Genomic DNA, 23,682 nt, shown 5'->3' with positions numbered 1-23,682 from the left:
ACGTTATCGGCCTTCGTGGTTGAACAACACTTTTCTGCTTTTACCGGCAGTCATAGGTAGCGGGTTCCCACTGTTTGTTTTTTTTTTGCAAAATTTAGTAATTTACTAGAACACAAAGGTTTCCGTTTTGAGTCGTTTCTTAAATACCTCATCATCATAATCATAAACAACTAACTAAGAAAATGCCGATGATAATTAAGTATAAGCAGCACCCTGAAACAGAAAAAGAAAATGTAAATGTTTGATATTTTAATGTTGTACAGTTATCAGTCTTGAAATATGAATTAATGAAAAATAAATAAATTATCAGACTTCTTCAATGAAATTAATTAAAATCAAGATTCAAATGTCACAAATATTCATTTCGGTCTCTAATATTGTCAAGTTCTCACTCTCCAATGTATTCTCCATCTATTATTTTAATAAAATTAGCATAGATATTTCATAATTTGTTTTAAAAATACTTTAGCACCACAGGACCAGATTACATAATAGGATTTGATAGAGAATGAAAGAGAAAGTTGAGGAAAAATTGTTAAGAATTTCCATCAACCTTCTTATTCTCTTATTTTCTATCAAATTCTTGCCGTGTAAGCGTTGCAATCATAAACTGAAGAATTCTAATTACTATTCATAAATTGTACTGAGCAAATATCGGAAATTGACACCGTGGCAGTTTTCCTTGACCGCAATATTCCACATTCGGACCGTAATATTTGGCTAATCATTGTAGCATAAATTTGGCCGGATTTGCTCAACTTGAATTCAAAGGTGTTGCGGAGGCTTTGAGCACATAGACACAGGAAAGACTCGTTTTCAAATGATTTTTTTTTTCTTTAATTTGCATTACTTCAGCTGGTGAATGTGTGTGTTGATTAATAAATGCCTAGAAGGGTAGACTAGTTTAAAGCTGTCAACTTAGGTGGGCATTATCAAATCCGAGCGGAGATTTTGCATGGTATATAAATACAAATATATACAGTATATATATAAAATAATACAAAATTCAGGCCCAGTTTGATTTACAGGAATAAAAGTCTGGAATTGGAATCGGAATGGGTTATTCCGGTTTCAACTGTTTGGTTGGATGAAATTGAAATCCTATTTCCATTTTTGTTGGAATAATATTCCTCCATTCTAGGGAATGGCCATTCCCTGCCCTCCCTTGAGAATGAAATCTCATTCATGATGAGTCCAATTTCCATTTTCATTCCTATTTAAACCAAACAGACTATGGGAATACACCATTTCGATTTCAATTCTTAAGGATTTTGATTCCGAATGAGAATCAAGCGGACCCTCAAGGTTTTGCGCTTTACATATTTATATTTAGGGAAAATTGCCGATTAGTACCTTGTACTTTGGGCTTAATGCCACTTTAGTCCCCAAACTTTAAAATGTGACAATTCAGTACTTGAACTTCCAAAACATGTCAATCCAATGCCTATTGCTAACCATCTGTTAAGTGGCATTTGAAAAAGACACAAATGCCCTTGAAATGCCATCTAATTTTCTTTATCAACCATCTAAACATTAACAAAAAATTAGCAGTCTCAAATCCTTGCCTCTTCTATTAAAGAAAGTTGGGATCACGTTTTAGTGGTCATTCTGGGGACCCCAACTTTCTTGAATAGAAGAAGAAAGGATTTGAGACTGTTAATTTTTTTGTCAAGATTTGGATGATTTATCAAGAACATTAGATGAAACTTGAAGGTCATTTGTGCATTTTTCAAATGCCACTTAACGAACTGATTAACAATTTATTAACGACAGGTATTGGATTGACACATTTTGAAAGTTCAGGTACTGAATTGTTGCATTTTAAAGTTCGGGGACCAAAATGGCACTAGGTTTAAATTACATGATCCTAATCAGGAAATTTTCCATGTAACCTAAAATGTTATATGCATGCAATAATCCAGCACATTGATGAAAAACCTAATTGTACAAATCTTATTAATTAAGACCCATCTCTAAGATGAAAAACCTCTTCAATAATGCGTAAATTGTCATTGGATCTATCTAGTACTCCTATTCCATGCTCTTAAAATCCATCTTCAAAACCAATTTCATTTTATGAGATGGACCTCCATCTCCATATTCATTAGAAATTTTTAGAAGAGTTCGTCTAATTATGCTGATGTTCGCTGTTTTTTCTTTAAATACTTCTGTTTGACATGTCTACAGATACGCATCAATCTCTATATTTCAATGTATTTTGGGCACTTTTGCACTTTTGGGAGAAAGGTTTTTAAAATCAAATTGGGCAATAAACCGGTCAGGGGTCCAGTTTTTGGGTCAAAAGATCTGATTGTTTGAATTGAATGGATGGCTCATTCTAACAAAAAAAAAAAAAAAAAAAAAATGGTCAAACCGTTAAACGGTTCGACTACCCAGGTTAGTGGTTTGCTGACTAAATCAACGATTTTTGAAAAAATAACAATTTTAAAATAAAACAGACCGGTTCCTGATTTTTCCGTTCCAACTGTCTGGTCCAATCCGATTTTGAAAACTCATGTTGGGGAGTGCTGAGACGAAGGTTCAGTTATTTTGAAGCAGATACAACCCCTTCAAATCAGTAGGAATTGGCTGAAAACAAAATTATACACAATGAGTCATGAATGAATACATTAGTGTGTTGTTTTGATGGTTCACCGGTGATAGGATGTTCAGCTCAGTGTGCATGATTTTGTCACCAACCCATCAGTGGGCCGTGGTGCCAACATCATTATCCCCACGTTAAAAAATGCCCTTTGTTCTGATGGTGGCAGTGTCATCACTGATGATTCGTCTCTCTCTAGCCTATATAAGTGACATTTGTCTTTTAAATAACAAGCAGATAGCATGTGCCAACTCCCAAATAACCTAAGAAGTAAATATACAAATATTTATTTTTCAATATTTTAGAGGGAGAATAAATAATTAAATATGAGAGAGAGAGGTCCTACCGTCGTACCAAGGTCCAAGGTCATTTATGGGGGTGGTGCTGCGGTGAAGCCTCCTCATAAGTTATAACTTAAATAGGGGATTTGTGGGCCTTACGGCATTATATTAATTATTAAATTACAGATCCAGATGCAGTAGCACGTGGTAGCAGTAATTGGTTGATCCGGAACCGTTATCTGACACCATGATCCGATCCTGGAGAGACCCGGTTGTACACAATGGGTGCCCGCGTTGGTCGACACGAAGCCAACTTATTGAAAGCGCCAATATAACCATTATTCATTGGGATTGGATGACAGTGACCCAACTCGTTGACTTCAAGTAGCCGTGCTAGTCTGCTAAGCATTTCTTAATCCCAAACAACTGAAACTTTTCCTTTTTATATTTGGGTGGAAAACAAACAAGTAAAACTTAACTAATTATGTCCTAAATATCTTCACATATAAAAAAGGGTAATTGATTATAACACCCCTATAATTTAATGGATTTACTTAATACTTACCCTATTACTAAAACATCTTTTATAGTTTGTAACCTATTTATTTATATAAAGAAAGGTTATTGATTATAACACCCTCTATAGTTCAATAAATTTACTTAGACCTATCCATAATTATCATTTTACTAAAACATCTTTTATAATATGGTCACCTAAAATAAGTGGAAAATGTTTAAGGGTATGGGCTTGTGATTGTTTATTCCAAAAGCAACCTTAACATTTCTTTCTAGGGGCAAATGATATTTTCATTTTCATTCTCTTTTGATTAAATTTATTGAAATGAACATTAAGGTCAAAACTATCATTTTCTACTATAATCTAATGAAAGGTCGATTAAGTAAATATATTGCAAACTATATAGAGTATTTTAGTACAATGCAAACTATAGGATAGATTCTAGTAAATTCAGAGGGATGTTTTAGTAAATGACCCAATAAAAAAAATTATGTCAAAAAATAGAGATTATTCTTCAAAAGGGGGAGAGTGATCTGGGGACACCTCATTTTAGCAATATCCGGTGAAAGCCCTTGATAAATGATAAACATCAAAGAATGTACTCAAATCATTCCCCATAATGTAATGAACATAACTCAATTGACTTTTTTGTATGTCTAATTATACCCCATCTGATAGTCATTCTTTACTAAAAAACACCTCTTATAGATTTTACTGAAATACCTGATGAAGGGGAATTTGGCCCGACCTCGCAATCACCTGACACGTGGCAAAAATAAGCAACTCGGGACAGTAGAGCGCCCGAAGCAAACACCGAAAGCAAGTCCAAGCTCACTACTGAGCCCGAACTCCAGACCGCTCTACTAGGAGCCCGAGCTCCCTACTGGGAGTCCGAGCTCCCTATTAAGAGCGAGCTCCCTATTAAGAGTCCGAGCTCCCTATTAAGAGCGAGCTCCCTATTGAGAGTCCGAGCTCCCTATTAAGAACCCGAGCTCCCTATTGAGAGTCCGAGCTCCCTATTAAGAACCCGAGCTCCCTATTGAGAACCTGAGCTCCCTGCAAGGAGCACAAACTATATTGGGCCCCAAGCCTCGCAAAGCTGTGACCCGAGCTAGCCCATGGCAACATCTCGCTCACTCCAACACTTCGCTTCCTAAACACCAGGCTGACCAAACGTACCTGACGCCAAGGACGTCCGTATCCAAGGGCGACGCACCTGACTGATTTGGGATCTGACGCCCGACAGCCGCACTTCAAACGGCCTCCTGCTACCGCCACCTGCCACCGTCGTTACTAGCTGTAGAGACGGCTCCGACAAAAGGAGCAGTGGCGGTTCTGTCCGGCCAGAGGAAATGACATCCGAACTGGCAGGAGTTCAGAAGTAATCATGCCCGATCTGACGGAAGCCTGGAAGTGAGTGCGCGAGGTGGTTATAAAAGGCTCCTACCCCCCAGAAACGAGGTATGCTAACTTTTGCGCTATCTGGTCTATCTTGCCTTTGAAAGACTCTAACTTGAGCTTCGGAGCACTTACGCCGGGTTCTCCCCGGAGCTTCTCTTCTCCCTCCGTTTCAGGTCCCTGCCACCCAGTTCAGAGGCAAGATCGTTGACAGCTAAGATCGGCCGGATTGTGCATCATCAATTGGCGCCGTCTGTGGGAACGCTTCAAAAGGCCTCCCTCCAAAACTCTCATACCCCTTTCTTCTTCTTTGAAAAACTCAATACTCATGGCCTCATCCAGCAACGCCGGACGCGGCACAGAGACAAACACCACCGGGGAACAGCCTCAAGTTCCCGTGGTGTGTGTTGGGCAATTCACCATCCCCCTCTTGGTGGATGGAATTCCCAATCTGAATACGCCACAAGCAGTGGCGCCTATAAACCTACCTGCCACAAACATCCCCTTTCCTCTCCCCATCGAGACTACCTTCACTGAACCAACCGCCGTCCCCCTGGCAGCTAGCCAAAATCGGTTGGACGACCTAATGCAGTGCATGCGGGCAATGCAAGCCCAAATGCAACAATTCCAGCAACACCAGCTTCACCAGCACCAAGTGTTGCACAACCTCTCCCAGTATCACTATCAACAGCAGTTCCCCCAACTGCCATCGAACCAACCACTACTTCCACCTCGCCACCCTGCTCCGAAGCCGGTCAAGGCCTCTCCGCAGGATGGGCGCCTCCACCAAGGAAAGGCCTCTAGGCCCCAGAACCCCCTAAACAGCTAGGCCTCGTCCCCAGGCCGGAGAGAAAGAAAAGTCATCCCCGCCTCGCAGCTCGCAGGCGGGTCGGGAACCTCGCCCGCGAGATCGGCACCTCGGGGCTCCAAACCGGAGTTCCCACTCGTGGAAAACCGATTCGGTGCACTGGCAGCAGCGGACTACCAGCACTCCGGGCCCATCGAGCTCGGCAACACGGAGGCCAGCAACGCCAGTACAAGGCCCACTCAGCAGCGAAGGCGCCGTCGAGGTCGACGAACCGCCACCCGCGTCCTGTCAGAGCTCAGAGGCAAAGGCGAGACGAGCTCAGACGAGGTAGGAGTTGCCCCGATTCTCTCAGTTCCTTCCCCCCTCGCGTCAGAACTCCTGGCAGTTCCCTTGCCTAGAGATTTCAAGCTCCCGCCTCTAGACAAGTATGACGGGTCCTTCGACCCCAACGACCACGTTGACGCTTTCCAGTCCCAAATGCACATCGCCAGAGCCAGCGAATCATGCATGTGCATGGCTTTCACCACCACCCTTAAGGGGGTAGCCCGCACTTGATACAGGAACCTGGCCCCCGGGTCGATAAAGTGTTGGGCTCAGTTCGTGCAGGTCTTCACTGCACACTTTGTCACCAGCAAACGGTGCCCCAGAGCAGAGGAAAGCATCTTCGGGGTAGTCCAAAGGGAAGGAGAACCCATACGGGGCTACATCAAATGATTCAATGAAGCATGCTTACAGATACCGCGGTTAAACCTCGCGGTGCAGCTCGCTGCAGCAAAAAGAGGGGTGACGCACAAGGAGTTCAAATGGCACATGGTAGCTAACCAGCCCGCGACCGTGGCCGAGTTCCTCAAGCTCGCGGACAAGTTCATGAGGACTGAGGAGGAAATCAACCAACGAACCGAGGGCGGAAACGAGAAAAGAAAGAGGGATGGCGAGCCCTTTAACTCAGCCGACCGAAAAAACCCGGCCCGGGACCCAAAACCGAACCAGTCGTTCTGAGCTCCCCTACCAGTTCGGACAGATTACACGCCACTGAACACGAGGCGGACCGAGATACTAATGACGATCAAGGACGCCCCGTACGTGAAATGGCCACCTCGCCTAAAGGGAAATCTGAACGAAAAAACAAGAATTTGTATTGTAGTTTCCATAGGGACCATGGTCACAGTACCGAGCAGTGCAATAACCTCCGAGACGAAATAGAGGGGCTCATCCGTCGCGGATACTTAAGAAACTTTGTACAGCACAACAATAATAGCAATAAAGCGGATCGGCCAGGCGAGCACGAAAAGGACGCCCCCGAAACTAGCAGCAGGCCTGCCGAACCGATGCAGTGACAGCCTCCGGCAGAGAGGCCAATTCGGGGAACCATCCATGTAATTGTGGGAGGTTCAGTGGTAGCGGGGTGTACATCGGCGGCAGCCCGGACTTTAGTTCGCGAAGCGGTCCTCGAGGAGCGGAACCCTCCGAAAAGGCCAAAGATCGAGGAGCCAATCCTCTTCACAGAAGACGACGCGCGAGGAGTTCGCTACCCTCACAATGACGCGCTTGTCATTAAACTAAGGATCAGCGACTTCGAGGTTAGGCGCGTACTCGTAGATTCGGGCAGCTCGGCGGACATCCTCTTCAAATCGGCGTTTGATCGGCTACAGCTGCCGAGGAGCAAACTAAGGCCCGCAAGCACTCCCCTGGTGGGCTTTAGCGGAGAGGAAGTCAGGCCCCTTGGAAAAATAACGGTGCCTGTGGAAGTCGGCACGTGGCCTTGTGCGGTCAGACTCAACCACGACTTCCTGGTGGTCGCGACCCCCTCCCCATACAATGCCATAATAGGGCGGCCAATCACGCATATCCTGCGGGTGGTGGTCTCCACCTACTATTTGACCATGAAGTTCCCTACGGACTTCGGTGTGGGGGTAGCGCGGGGCGACCAGCTCGAGTCCCGCAAGTGCTACGTTGCCGCCCTAAAGGGAAAGACCAAGGCGGCCGACGACCTCGATCTGGAGCGGCCCGCGGAACAAGGCGAAGAACGAGCCTCGCCCACAGAAGAAATAGTCGCGATCCCGACCTCGCCTACGGACCCAGCTCGCGCACTCCAGATTGGTGCTTCCGTCAAAGAACCAATACAGACCGAACTGGTAAGTTTTTTACTCCAAAATTTAGATATTTTTGCATGGTCCGCGGCCGATATGCCCGGTATTGACCCTGGTCTTATAACTCACAAACTTAACACTGACCCTTTAGTCAGACCCGTTAGACAGAAGAAACGGAACTTAGCCCCAGAGCGCTGGAAGGCGGTCGACGAGAAAGTCGAGAAGCTCCTCGCGGCAGACTTCATAAGGGAAGTCCATTACCTGAGCTGGGTGGCCAACCTTGTGCTGGTGAAAGAGGCGAACGGCAAGTGGCGCATGTGCGTCGACTACACCGACCTGAACCGAGCTTGCCCGAAAGACTGCTTCCCCCTTCCTAGGATCGACCGTCTAGTGGACGCGACCTCGGGACATGAATTGCTAAGCTTCCTGGATACCTACTTAGGCTACAACCAAATCCGGATGGACCAGTCCGACGAGGAAAAAACCAGCTTCATAACCGAGTTCGGTCTATACTGTTACAAGGTCATGCCCTTCGGGTTAAAAAATGCCGGGGCGACCTTCCAAAGACTTGTAAATAGGCTGTTTCGGCCCCTGATCGGCACAAAGATAGAGTGCTATGTAGACGACATGGTCGTCAAGACACGGTTTTCACGAGAACTAATAAAAGACTTGGACTCTGTCTTCCAAATCCTGCGTCAATTTAGCATGAAGTTGAACCCCAACAAATGTGTCTTTGGCGTCACCTCGGGCAAATTCCTAGGCTACGTTGTCAATCGGCGCGGTATCGAGGCCAACCCAGACAAGATAATAGCCATCCTAGATATGAGACCGCCTCGGAAAGTAAAAGAAGTTCAGAGGCTAAACGGCCGCATAGCCGCTCTAAGCCGCTTCATGTCCAAGTCGGCAGATCGCTGCCTACCCTTCTTCAAAGCAATCAAAGGCAAATGGTTCGAGTGGACCCAAGACTGCCAGCTCGCGTTTGACGAGCTAAAAGGTTACCTCGCCAGTGTGCCAACCTTAGCTCGGCCCGAGGAAGGCGAAGTCTTAGAACTGTACCTCTCGGCTAGCGACGAGGTGGTCAGTTCGGTACTAGTAAAGGAGGCAGACCGGGTCCAACGACCCATATATTATGTTAGTAAAATCTTGCAGGGAGCAGAGACAAGGTACCCGCAGATAGAAAAGCTAGCGTACGCACTGGTGATAGCAGCACGGAAACTCCGCCCGTACTTCCAGGCTCACACCGTCATCGTCCTGACCGACAAACCTCTGAGACAAGTTTTACTCAAACCCGAGGTTTCCGGCCGACTGACGAAGTGGGCCATTGAACTCAGCGAGTACGATCTTCAGTACAAGCCAAGAATTGCCATTAAGGCCCAAGCCTTGGCAGATTTTATCGCAGAATGCACGTTTAGCCTCGAAGCCCGTGATCCGGTCGAGCCCGAGATCCCCAGTTCGGGCGAACTTGAAGCTCCCAAACCAAACGAGTCCGAACCCCGTGAAGTAGCAGCCAGTGTGGCATCCCTCTTGGTTAGACCAAGCGCGAACTGGGAGGAGGAGCCCTGGATCCTTCACGTAGATGGCTCCTCGAACCAACAAGGCAGCGGGGATGGAATAGTGCTACGCGGCCCGAGCGGAACAAAACTGGAATACGCAGTACGCTTTGAGTTCGTGGCATCCAACAACGAGGCGGAGTATGAGGCACTGATAGCCGGGCTAAACCTAGCGCACAAGGTTGGAGCAAAGCACATGGTTATCTGCAGTGATTCCCGGCTCGTGGTCAACCAAGTTACAGGCGAATACGAAGCGCGTGAGCTCACAATGATTGCATATTTGGCAAAAGTAAAGGAGGGTCTGTGCCCTGTCCCGACTAGCTAGCATGAGCCACAATGCCAGGAGAACCGTGTACGTAGAGGACTTACTTCGGCCCAGCATTCTCGGTGGGGCAGAAGAGGTCGCTCCCATCACTGAAGTAGAGCCGAGCTGGATTTACCCACTCGCGAGCTTCCTGCTAGACGGAACCCTCCCCACGGACCGCAACGCAGCCAAGAGGGTGCAGCGCTAGGCAGCCAAATACGTCATGATAGACGAACGGTTGTACCGACGATCCTACACGCTCCCCTACCTGCGATGCTTGCGCCCAGCCGAAGCCGAGTTGGTACTCCGCGAAACCCATGAAGGCTTGTGTGGCGGACACCTGGGGGGTAGAGCCCTCGCCCAAAAAGCACTTCGACAAGGATACTACTGGCCAACGATGAAGATAGAGGCAATCGAGCTCGTCAGAAAATGCGACAAGTGTTAGAAGCATGCCAGCATCCACCATCAGCCCACTGCCGACCTCAAATACCTCACCAGCCCATGGCCCTTCGCCCAATGGGGCATCGACCTCCTGGGGCCATTCCCACCAGCGACAGGCGGGAGAAAATTCCTAGTGGTGACAGTAGATTACTTCACAAAGTGGATAGAAGCTGAACCCCTGGCAATAGTTACAGCCCGAAACATACATAACTTCTTTTGGAAGAACATTGTATGTCGGTTCGGTCTACCTCGGGTACTGATCTCCGACAACGGCAAACAGTTCGAAGATATCAAGTTCCAAGAATGGTGCCAAAGTATGGGAATTAGGCAGAACTTCACTTCGGTCGCACACTCGCAGGCAAATGGCCAAACAGCAATAATGAACAGAACCTTCCTCCGCGGACTGAAAGCACGATTGGACCGAGCCAAAGGTTTGTGGGCAGACGAACTACCAAATGTTCTATGGGCTCACCGAACCATGGAAAAAACCGCCACAGGAGAGACCCCCTTTAACCTCACCTACGGCACCGAGGCGGTGATCCCGGCGGAAATCGAAGTGCCTACGTTGCAACTAGAAGCGTACGACGAACAGACAAACGAGGGCGAGTTACGCACCCACCTCGACCTACTGGACGAAGTGAGAGACCTCGCGCACATCCGAACTGCGGCCTACCAACAAAAGGTAGCTCGGTATTATAATGCGCGTGTAAAGAAGAGGAACTTCCGCGTCGGCGACTTGGTTCTCCGTAAGGTCATGGTGCCCGAACCCGGCGTAGGGAAACTTGGACCAAACTGGGAAGGACCCTACAGAGTAAAGAAAGCACTCGGTGGGGGAGCATACGAGCTCGGAACCCTAGAAGGAAAACAAGTACCCCGAGCATGGAACATCGTCAACTTAAGAAGATACTACCTATAGACCACCAAGGCAAGTACCCCGAAGCCTAGGTAGAAAACGAACTGAAGGACCGAAATGGTCAGTTCGGCAAAAAAACGTAGCTCGAAGACAGGACAACCAGCACTTGAACAAAAAGCCATTTCATTTAAGATAGATGTGTACATTCAAAAAAAAAAGATCTATTTCAGATAGATGTGTACATTTCATTTTAGAAGCCAGGGGCTACTTCATCATTATCAGAAGCCACTTCGACAACACCCGAAGGACCTGCCTCCCCCTCGGAGTCCGGTTCGGCATCCGCAGCATTAGCCATCTCTTGAGTAATGTGCGAAGTGGATATGGCGCTGGTATCGAGCTCGGGGTACGTATTCCGGATCATCCACCAGCTTAGCTTGAAACCCCTCCTGTAGGAGTCCACCATCAGATCATCGAAATCCGGCGAAGCAATATAATCACTGACAGCTTTCTTCTTCGCGTCTTCGATGCCTTGAGAGAAGATCTGAGTCCTCTCCCTGATATCCTCCTGAAGATACTCGACCTGGTGCTGCAGGTCCAGCTTCAATTCCGCCATATACTTCACCACCACTCCCATGGCCTCGGCGTCTCTCTGAGACCTTGCCTGCCTAGACCGCGCGAGGCGAGCAGTAGCCTCGGCATCACGAGCAGCCTCCTCGGCAGTTCGAGCAGCCTCCTCGGCAGCTCGCGCCTGCCTCGAGCATCTCTCCACCTGGTTCGCTAAGGCGTGAATAGAAGAGTTCACCTATCAAAGGAAAACGGGATCAAAGGAACGAATAGAAGAATAAAAGCCGAAGAACTGTAAAGATGGGAGCACTTACCACCATAGCATGAGTAACGGCACGGCAGGCCACTTGGTGCAGAGGGAGCTCGGTCCACGCCGCAACTTCCTCGGGAAACATCGCCTCCTTATTCCGTTGAAGAGCATGAACAGGCGACAGCACGCTCCTGAAGCCCCCCGGGGCCTCCGAGCCTGACGGCCCAGTTCGCGTATGGGCAGAATCGGAGTAAGCGGGAGCCCCTGTGTGTGTGGTTTCAGCATAAGGAGCCCCCGCCGGCTCTTGCATAGGAGGAATCATCTCGGGCTCCTCCGCCGGATAGTCCGGCACCTCGGGCTCCGCACCCTGGGGCGGTTCGGCGCGAGCTCGCTTAGCCACCCGTTTCCTCCTCTTCATGCCCTGAAACAAGTGCCCACTTCGGGTCCCTCGAGAGTCCATCGTACCTGCGAAAAGGAGTTCGGTATCAGTAAGACACGTAAAAGAAGAGCAAGACAGGGTCGCTAAGGAAAGAACCTACCCGAACTCAGGCCCGCAGCAATAAGCTTGGCCTCCGTCAGATACCGTTGACACTCCAACCCAAGCCGCGCCCATTGCTGGAGGCCCTTCGCCATTTCCTTATCGAGTGTGACACCGGAGTCGGGAGCGGCCATCCCCCAATCGGTCTGAAACGGCCACCCCAGCACACTTCGCACCCCGAAATAGTCCCGCTTCCACGCCGGGACCTTATTAGGGAGTCCGTGTAAGAGCTTGAAGCCAGGGCGAGGAGACAGGTAGTATGCCCGCCTACGCCCAGGAAGGGGACCCGCTTGCTTTTTCAGCATTAAAATAGAGGAGAAAATCTCCAGATCCAAAGGAAAGTTCTCGTCACAAAATAAGGAGATCGTCCCCACTAAATTCCTAATGGAGTTCGGGTGAAGCTGGCCGACCGTCACACCGAAGTGGTTTAGAACCTCAACGAGAAGAGGATGAAAAGGCAGTCGCAGCCCCGCAGCAAGCTGTTCCTGGAAAATCACGATCTCATCAGGACCGTGTTCCCAAGGGAAGTTACCCGTAGGGATGAAGTAGGCGTGCTCCCCGGGCAAGTCGTAGTAGTCTATGAGGGATTGAAGTCCCTCAGGCGTCATAGTCGAAGGGCCGAACTGATCTACAACCCGGCCACGACAGGAGGTGGACGCTGACCTACCCGAAGCACCTCGGGCTGTAGGCTCAACCCCTTCCTCAGGACCTACATTGGGCTCACTTGAACTACCGGGGGACGCAAATTGGTTCGTAGAACCTACATCAGACCCGCTTGAACAGTCTGAACCCTCCGAACTAGACATCAGAGAATGGAACGGGATTCCAAAAGCACTCACCCGGGAAGAAGACTGAAGTAGACCACGAAAGCTCGAACAAGCAAGGAACCTGGGACGCGAGCTGAAGAGCCTGGACACGCGAACTAAAACTTAGGCGCGAGCTCAAGAGGTACAACAGTAGCAAGGACGCCCCCCCCGTGCGCGCTATTTATATCCACAGCGGCCGGAAAGCGACGGCCCAGATCGAAGCCAATCCAACGGCCCACAGCCGCGCTAAACCGCACGTCTTCTGAGGCCAATCAGCGCACGTCTTTCCGAAACTGACGAGGCGTCGCGCACGTCCTGTCAGAGGACGGGTGTCCGCACGCACCTTCTCGAAACTGACGGGGTGTCAGCGCATGTCTCCTCGCAATAAAAGCGTCTGCAGCCCAACTCTCGAACGACTGCCGTCACGTCTCCCAAACGCGCGCCCTTTTTTGAAAATCAAATTAAAGTGAGCGCCCTCAGCACGGACCAAAACCCTTCTGCTACCTTACGAACTCCCCGCGCCAAGACAGGACCCTTGTTACAAGGAGTGGGGGGCAATTGATGAAGGGGAATTTGGCCCGACCTCGCAATCACCCGACACGTGGCAAAAACAAGCAACTCGGGACAGTAGAGCGCCCGAAGCAAACACCGAAAGCAAGTCCAAGCTCACTACTGAGCCCGAACTCCAGATCGCTCTACTAGGAGCCCGAGCTCCCCACCAAGAGCCCGAGCTCCCTACTGGGAGTCCGAGCTCCCTATTAAGAGCGAGCTCCCTATTAAGAGTCCGAGCTCCCTATTAAGAACGAGCTCCCTATTGAGAGTCCGAGCTCCCTGTTAAGAACCCGAGCTCCCTATTGAGAGTCCGAGCTCCCTGTTAAGAACCCGAGCTCCCTACTGAGAACCCAAGCTCCCTGCAAGGAGCACAAACTATATTGGGCTCCAAGCCTCGCAAAGCTGTGACCCGAGCTGGCCCATGGCAGATCGGAACACTCCCCAAACCGAACTCAAGACATCTCGCTCACTCCAACATTTCGCTTCCGAAACACCAGGCTGACCAAACGTACCTGACGCCAAGGACGTCCGTATCCAAGGGCGACGCACCTGACTGATTTGGGATCTGACGCCTGACAGCCGCACTTCAAACGGCCTCCTGCTACCGCCACCTGCCACCGTCGTTACTAGCCGCAGAGACAGCTCCGACAAAAGGAGCAGTGGCGGTTCTGTTCGGCCAGAGGAAATGGCATTCGAACTGGTTGGAGTTCAGTAGTAATCATGCCCGATCTGACGGAAGCCTAGAAGTGAGTGCACGAGGTGGTTATAAAAGGCTCCTACCCCCCAGAAACGAGGTATGCTAACTTTTGCGCTATCTGGTCTATCTTGCCTTTGAAAGACTCTAACTTGAGCTTCGGAGCCCTTACACCGAGTTCTCCCTGGAGCTTCTCTTCTCCCTTCGTTTTAGGTCCCTGCCACCCGGTTCAGAGGCAAGATCGTTGACAGCTAAGATCGGCCGGATTGTGCATCATCAATACCCTTTATGATTTGCAACTAATTTACTTAACTGACTTTTTATTAAGGATCCTTTGTATTTCTGTCTAAAAATGGTAACTGTGACCATATAAACAAAGTGGAAAATGTTTAAGGGCATGCGCCCCTTGTTTTTTTATTCTAAAAGTACCTCTAAAACTTCATATCATGCTCTTAGAATAAACAAGGTTTGATTTTCAGATTATCAAAAAATGTTTGATTTCAATCGAATGAAGAAGAGATGACAAATGGCATCTAGGCGTTCTTCATCAGCAATGGCATGTTTTCCTTCTTCAAATAGACAACAAATTTTACCAAAAAGAATTGTTGCTTGTGTTTTACTAGGTACAAGAATGACATTTTCATTTTTATTTTATGTAGATTAAATTTGTTTGAGGGGATGTTAAGATCAAAATTATCAGCTTTCACTTCCATCTAATGGAAGGTTGATCAGGTAATTTGGTTACAAACTATAGGGAATGATTTAGGTGGTGTTTGGCATCGATGTCATTTTCTAAAAAAATGACGCCACATCAGTGCCATATCAGAAAAAAGTGGTGCTTTAGAAAACAGCTCTTATTTGGCATTGTTCTTCCAGAAAAAATGTTGCCCCAGACCATGCCTTGGAAATCGGGTGTGATTTGAAGAAATGCCAAATTCAATGTTTTCTCAGAAAACAGCCTGTTGCTGCTAGCAGTGTAATGACGTGGCATCATCTTAGGCATTGGATAATGTAGACCAATGCTGAAAATGGTTATACAACACTGGTACCAAACAAAACCAGTGCTGTTTTCTTAGAAAACAGCCTATGTGGCAGCACTGATGCCAAACAAAAAACAAAAGGAACTGTTTTCTGAGAAAAATGGTGCAACAAACCCTCATGCATACAACACCATTTTCTCAGAAAATATATCTGAAGCAACAAGATTAATGCCAAACACCTATTTAGTAAAATACAAATAATAGGACAGATTTTAATAAATCCAGAAACTATATGGGGTGTTTTAATAAATTACTTTTTAATATATTCCACGGCAGTTTGATTTTACCTTATAAACATTTTTATCACAATCTTTATCTTTGAAACTTCTATAAGGGTTTTCTACCAATAGGAAATTCTTGTGAGTTATGACAGGTTATATATTGTTGTATCAATAATTACAGAAGTTATTGTATTTGTTGTTTCGGGAACTTTTAATATTTTTATATCAAATGCTCGCAAGTTAAAACAAATGAGAAAAATTAAGAAAGATTGGATATGAAAATAGAAATCGTTTTGTCAAATAACCATTTGTTTTTTACAACATATAATATCCTCTTTTTCCGTATAAAAAAGTTAGAATGAAAGAATCATGTAAACAGTTTCATAACTTGGCTCCTTACTTTTTAGATGGTCCATATGTCCCAAACATCCCATGTAAGTTACCATTATAAGTCTAAAATAGCTGCAGGCACATGCAGTAGTCCACGTAGACAAGTTCAAATTTTTAGGATCTCATTTGGCCACATCCCATTTTTCACATGGGCACAACCTTAGTGGAAATTCTAAGGTATTGATTAAAAAGTAAAAAATGAGGTATTTTTGTCCTAATAAACATGTGCTTGCTGTCTCGTTATTGGGGTCTGTCCCTTTAATAAGAAGATTTTTTTGCCTTCTAGGCAATAAGGTTGTGTTTGATTTGATAGAAAACAAAAGAGACAGGAAATTGAGTAAAGTTCTTACATCCAATTCTTTCTAAGGTTCCAATATGATGCCGGAAAGACATGACATTGGAAAGGTGGTACGGTCTATTTGTCCGACATTGATAGTATGGAATGCTAATGTGAAATATCCCACATCAGTAGTATGGGATGCTGTTGTAGCCTGTAGGGTATGTATGTGCTTGAGTTTCCTTTCCTCTAACAGCAAAGCTTTTAGGGGCAAATTCTCTTAAGGCACATATCAAAAGACTTATAACTGGCATAATAGAGGTGATAACCAATCGGTAGGATTTTCATCAAAATTCACAGGGGGTCTTGATCTTTTTCGGTATCATGTTTTCATGGTGTCATAGATTTTCCCTATTTTCTATCAAACAAAAACACTCTTTTTAGTCCGAAAACCCATCAACTGGAAGTGGGCCGTAGTATAGAAAATCAGAAATGGAGGCCAATCTCAAGTGAATAGCCCAACTGGTTGACGTTGATTACAAAATTCACAAATTCAACCTCTTTGCGCCACAAGACCCCCTTTCCTTTTATCAATCAACACAATCTTCCTAAAATATGCAGTATAGATGGCCTCTCTCATCTGTATACAAGCCAAACCTCTCTCAAAAGATGGTCTGTATGGCATTGTTTATGATCTATTTAATGCTTGTTTTTCGCTCATCTCTCTCTCTCCCAACTCACTTGTGATCTATCTTTTATTGTTCGTGTGGCAGTGAGAACCAGCAAATGGCTATTTACTATTTTACGGTGTTGTAAGGTAAGCCCTACACAAAAAGCCTAGAAGCCATGTTTGGTGAAAAACCTGGAAAGCCGGTATATAATTTCATTCAATTAATAAATTAACTTTCTAGTAAAGCTAGTTTTAGTAGCTTCTTGATATGGCTGAGTCGATATTAATTCAATCACGTAGCCCTCCCAAACGAGTTCTAAGCCTTATTTCAACTTTTAAAAGAGGACGAAGGACCTGTAGGTCATACCTCTTTCATTTCATAATGTTAATATTAATTGCATTCTTTTTCTTAATCATTAGGATTCACTGTATTTTCAAAACCTCCCACAGACAAGCATGTTCACATCCTTTGTTGAAGAGTAGACATTCTGTATTATTTCATAAAAAATGCAAGTTATTTGTACTGTTTTCAATGTCCAATCCATTGTAAGCATACACAAAGAACAGAATTATATCATCTCTTTATGCCCAAGTAAACAAGATCAAACAGACTGAAGAAAAGAATACCAAAGCACCAGGGAAAACCACTAAATAAATTGGGGAATATCAGACTGAGCTTTCATGACCTTGTTCAATGTCTATGGCATTGAAATAGAAACTGATACCTAAGTTGCCAGTATTTCTTCAGTTGTGCTCCTGTCTTCATCTTCTTTAATTGCATTATTAGAGGCGTTTCCAGAATTGATGAATCCATTTTTGTACAGGATAGCCAATTCATGAAAATATGGGCATGTCTTTGCATTTTCAGGGCGCTTCTTGCCACTTTCTATTGATCTCTTGAAGTACTTGTTGATATTCTCCCATTTCTCTTTACACTTCTTAGCACTGCGGCTATAGCCCATGGAAGACATTGCAAGAGATATCTCTTCCCACATAGGAACTTTTGGGCCAGTACTTCGAAATTGACGATCCATTGAGGTTCGAAGCGTGATGAGGGCTTGTACCTCAGACTTTGGCCATCTCCTGTTATTAGGGTCAAAACTATGATCTGTCTTATCATGCTTCTCATCTTGTTCTTCTCCTGGATACAAGTATTCTGGGGACGGTGGAATGTAGAACTGCTGTCCCATAGCCTTCTCTATGAAGGAAATAATGGCTAAGCTGCGAGAAGCCTCTTGGGCTCTCATCTCCTTATCTCTTTTGACCCTCTCCATCTCTTGCTGCTTCCATTCTTCTTCTCTGATAATCCTATCCCTCTCCCTCTTCTCTATTATCTCCATCAACTGTCTATGCATCTCCTCTTGCTTCTTGATTACCTTATGCATTAAATTTTCAAAGAAAACCTCAAGCTTCATCCTTGTTTTTCTCTTCCTTTTCCAATTCATGGGTTCTATGATGTCCTCTGACATAGAGTCATCATTATTATCTTCATCAGAAGAACTGAAATCGGACCAGAAATCAATTGAGTTGGTCCCCACATTGATAATTTGATGTGAGTTCTGAACAGGGTCTGGGGTTTGGATTCTAGCATCATCCAATTTCAGGGTTTCTGCAGTTGGATTATTGTTATTTTGACTACATAAAGCTTCGAGTTCATCAACAAACTTGTACATTTTATCACCTTGGTTGCTCACTTGCTTTTGTTTAGATCTCTTGTATGACTTGTAAATGTTCTTGAATTTCTCTTTGCAATTTTTTGGGTTTTTGTGGTAACCCAGTCCTTCAAGTTTCCTGATCAACCAAACAGCAGTAATGAAAAAAAAAGCAAGAAAGAATAAATATAAACAATATATAATTGAAATAAAGGAAAATTGGGATGCCATAAACTAATTTTATATAAAAAAAGCATTCTCTGTCAGCATCTGAAATGTCCAACTAATGGTAGACCTATTGGATTGATCATAGTTCAGCTTTTGTGCTACGGCCAAGTCAAGAAATGAACTTTAGTAGATAGTGAGATTGATGAGCCGACCCATCAGACAAACACAAAATATGTCAACTTCCATAAGCAAAACATTATGTCAGACACTTACATGCTGAATAATAACAGCATAACCAGGAACATCTCTTGCAGAAGATGTAGCTTTTGGGGGGAACAAGATTTAAGTTGCTTTGAAGATGGGGTGAAAGAAAAAATAGGATTATTTTTTGAAATAAAATCAAGAAAGAATAAATTGAAATAAAGGACAATTGGGATGTCAGAATTCATAAACCAATTTTGCATACAAAAAAGGCAGTCTCTCTCATCATCTGAAATGTCCAACTAATGGCAGACCTATTGGATTGATCATAGTTCAGCTTTTGTGCTACAGTCAAGTCAAGAAATGAACTTTAGTAGACAGTGAGATTGATGAGTTGATCCACCAGAAAGCACAAAATATGTCAACTTCCATAAGCAAAACATTATGTCAGACACTTACATTCTGAATAATAACAGCATAATCAGGAACAGCTCATGCAGAAGATATAACTTTTGGGGGGAAAAAATACTTAAGTTACTTTGACGGTAGGGAGAAAGGAAAGTAGGATTATATTTTGAATGTGGACTAAAATAGTGGAATACCTATTTTAATTAACGAGTGGGGCATTTCTGATCACCATCATTAACAATGTGGGAGGAATAAAAGATAGCATTTGATTGTGGGAGTGATATATTTCAATTCCATTCCCACCTCAATTCCATAGAAATGAAATGATCACCCTTGGCATCATTTGAAATTCCTCTAAAATGCAAAATCCAATGGGTACAAATTGCAGTTTCAATTACTTCCTAATTCTGAAAAATTGAGCCATTTAGTGAGCTTCCCTAAATGACTAAGGAATCTTATAGATGGCAAAGTTTGCAGCTCTAAGTTTCTCTCCGAATGCTGCACTCATGGAAAAATTTTCCACTCAGAACACCTTGCCAAGTGTTGCAAAATGAGCTCACTTTTTATATGTACATTTTATATTAAAAACCTAACAAGGTGGGGCATATGGATCAATGGATGTTATGGACTGGGTTTGAACCTGTACTTAAACTTGAGTCCTACAATCTTACCCAAAAAAGAACCAACAAAAAAAGGAAGAAGAAAGTAGCACAATAATAGCCTGTTTGTTAGCCACACAAATTGGATTTTCTTTTCTTGTAGTTTTGCATATCATTTGAACCCATACTACAGTCACCTAAGATGGATTTAGTTCAGGATGGTAAGAAAAAATGAATTCATTCCCATGAAAATATGGAACCAACTCTTCAAAATACTTTTCTTGACAGCTGAGAGTAGGTCTACTTTAGATAGTCAATTTGTGCTCTAAAATGTAAAAGAAAAACACCAAGGAATTATTCCATTTCAAGTGGAATCCATACAGGATATGAACTTAAAAACTATTTCTTGCAAGGAAACAAAACCAATACGAAAAAGCATGCAAAAAAATCTGAAAAGTGAAAAGAGATTAACTATAACAATGTAGCAGATGCAACAACAGCTGGAAATATATTTAGTATTATCAATAACTACCATTATTACTCAGAGGTATAAAAGAATTCTTAGAGCACAAGGAGTAAGAATAGAAGAGAGCATCAAGTATCTAAAAGAAGCCCTTGAACACTTCCCATGGTCTGGGCGTCTGGAACACAACTATCCACATTATGCAGAAGTTCCTAAATACTATCAAACATCCACCTTGCAAAAGCCATCAAAGATATTAACACAAACGAGAGGAAAAATCCTTGAAGACTTCCAGTGAAGAAGGATTAAGGGTTCGGTTTCCTTGGAATCCTTAAACCCTGCGGGGGAAACACCTAGAGGTTAGACTAGATATCATCTCCGATAATCATTCCCGTCCACTCGACGGTAGTGTAGAACTGTAGATAGCAACTGTCTCTCAAGTTAAGTTTCAGCATTCCCCATAAATGATTTACCTTTAATGCTTTTACAGCAAAAAATAAAAAAGGGAAAACCAAATAAAACAAATGGTGTTTTGCAGTATAAAGAGAAATATTTGTATATGTTGAAGCTTACTGGGGTTTACTGGGAAAAAAACAGAGAAAAGGGTACCTGGACACGATCTCCCACAGAGGTCCACTAGGGTTTGTATCCCTAAACTCGGCATCCATTTCCGACCGGATTTTCAGCAGCGCAAGAGTATCCTCCTGCGACCACCCGTTTCCAGTATCGCCTTCTTCCTCCGGCAGCTCTACTTCACTGACGTTCGCCGGAGAATCACAACACTCGGTCGGATCCCCACCTGTTCTAATTGGAGGGAGCGTTTGTAGCATTACTGGAGGCTGAAACTCGATTTCTGGTGGAAGGGCAACAACCGACTCCTGACAGTTCAGTAGGTTTTCCGGTGCAGCCTTTTCCGGAAACTCAACTTCGTGGAAATTCGCTGGACATTCTGAATACTCAACCGGCTCTCCCCTGTTGCCTCTGATGGGGCGGAGCTTCTGGAGAGGCAACGGCGGTCGAAATTCGGTCCCATTGGAATAAGTGAGGGCGGTCCGGTGACAATACAGTAGGTCTCCGGCATGGGGAAACGGTGATATGTTGTCGGGAAAATCAGCGTGTTTCATTCTCCGGTCACCGGTAGGCGGTTACGGTAAAAAAGGCCTGACCAGGATAAGGTTACTAAAGGCCAGGGAATGAGGTGAAAGGCAAGTAAAGAGAAGTAAAAATGGTTAAAACTTAAAAGAAAATATTAAAAATTATTCAGCCCTCCTATATTTGCAGATATTTACAATTATAGCTCTTATTATTCTTTGCAAATTACAACCTTGGTCTGTATTATCGTGTATATTACAACCTCGGTCTGTATTGCTATTATCCTGTATGGATAGGGATGCAAACGGATCGGATCGAGTTCGAATCAGCGTTCCTGTTTGGATCTGATCTAATTTAAATTTTTAAAAAATTAATAAATTAGGGCATTTTGCAAAAAAAATTAAGAAGATTTATGAATTGACAAAATCAGAAAGGTTTAAAAGCAAACGGTAAAAATAGTGACGGGGACAAAATATTAATGTTTTAGGACCAAATTATCCTTTCTTAAATTCCAAAATCCGAACTCTCCTGTCACTGTTTATGGTCTCCCTCCTCTCTGAACGCCACTGTTAATCGTCTCCATTACTCAAATCATGGTTTTTAAAACCGGATCAGGCCGGAAAAACTGGGAATCGGTCAGGTGACCGGTTCCGGTTTTCCCCAAAACTGGATTTTCCATAAAAACCATTTATTTGGGTCAGTAAAATGCTGATCCGGGCGGTTAACCGTTCGACCGGTTTTCATTTTTTTATTTTTCTAAAATTTTAATTTTTTTTGCTAAAATGGTCGGACCCAGTAATAGGACCCCTGATCGGTTCGGTCTCCGGGTCAATTTTAAAAACCATGATTCAAACCATTTACAGTTCGAATGAAAAGATGAGGCATGTGCGAGGAAATAGATGTAGAGGTTAGGCCTTCCATCAATGAAAAGTCACCTTGAAATAAAAATAAAAATAACAGAAAGAAAGAAAAAACAGGATTGAAACGATTGTTCTTCCTACCAACTGAAAGGAAAATAGAGTCATTTTTGTTCTTTAGGCAAATGGAATGTAAATCTTGGTTTAGGGTAAATTTGCACTCTGATTGACTTTTGCCTGTATTTGATAATATTACATTTATGCATTGATAAATGACAGAGTAATGCATATTTACATTGATAATAAGATGTAAAAGTACATAAATAAAAAAGAAGTAAATTTGCATTCAAGTGGATTTTTGATAAAAAAAAACATATGCTTTATTGAAATTCATGTTTGCATCTATTATAGCTAAAAGTTTGTTTGGTAAGAAGATAAATTTATTAGTACAAAACTAACCCAATTTTACAATTTAATTTCCTCTCAATAAATAATTCCTTACTTTTTAAGATTCATAAGAGTTTTACAAAGACAAAAACCCTTTGAAACTAAATTGGAAAAATTGGAATTTGATTCTCTCATGGGTTTTGCCATATAAGAAAAAAAATTCTCTAGGCTACTGGGTTTAAGAAAGTCACTTGTTGGAGAAGCGTTTTTTCCTCTTGATTGGGCAGGAAGAAAATTCCTGATTTTCATTGCCCCCATTATTGAAGATTTGAAGTAGTGTTAGTGGAAAGCCAACATCAGGGGAAGAGGGAAAAGATAAGAAAATAATATTTTATGAAATGGGGAATGAGAAAAGACGATGAGAGGAGAGAGAATTGAGAAAGATATCTTGATTTGCTGCCGCTTTCGAAGGAGAGGGCGAATAGGTGCATTTCAAATTTCCAATTGCGGAATTAAAGAAAAGGGCAAATTGGTCTATAGAAGTTATCTTTTGCCCTTTTCATTGTTTTTGCAATTTCCTTCTAAACATATCTGATTTTGTCAATCTATCAAATTTCATTAATTTTTGTGTAAAAAACCTAATAAATTATTAAAATAAAAATAAGATATAATAATTTTTAAAAAATATAAATATCTTTTCAACTATTTTCAATATATATATATATTATAAAAAATATGGAGATTGATGCAGGTGGGGTTTGGTATCAATCTAAAGTGATGTGGCGTAATCCAATTGCTTCCTGCTAGAGATGATCTGATTGCCAGCAACGACATGAACTGAGTAGTCTGCAAGAGAGGAGTTAGAGATCCCGGGGTGACTCACCCGGCGGGGACACTCCGATGGCTAAGTTAGAGCACAGTGGTAGTAGAGAGCTTGAAGATGATAACAATGAGTTAGGGAGCTAGAGAGCAAAGATTGCACGCACAACAATAAAAGAACATACCTTCG

General features: G+C 43.9%; 1 protein-coding gene across 1 annotated transcript; it reads right to left on the bottom strand.

Moving 5' to 3' along the window:
* Positions 1-17,407: 17,407 nt before the first annotated feature.
* On the bottom strand, positions 17,408-21,565 carry LOC104587882 (trihelix transcription factor GTL1). Its single transcript, XM_010245637.3, has 2 exons — positions 20,947-21,565; positions 17,408-18,637 (listed from the first exon to the last, which is right to left on the bottom strand). Exons 1-2 carry the CDS (start codon positions 21,459-21,461, stop codon positions 17,572-17,574), a joined length of 1,581 nt encoding a protein of 526 aa, XP_010243939.1. The 5' UTR covers positions 21,462-21,565; the 3' UTR covers positions 17,408-17,571.
* Positions 21,566-23,682: the final 2,117 nt, after the last annotated feature.

The sequence above is a fragment of the Nelumbo nucifera genome, chromosome 1 (assembly GCF_055504915.1).
Source record: "Nelumbo nucifera cultivar China Antique chromosome 1, China Antique-T2T, whole genome shotgun sequence".
NCBI classification, from domain to species: Eukaryota; Viridiplantae; Streptophyta; class Magnoliopsida; order Proteales; family Nelumbonaceae; genus Nelumbo; species Nelumbo nucifera.
Note: the sequence above shows the minus strand (reverse complement) of the source record. Positions and strands in the feature narration are given on the sequence as shown.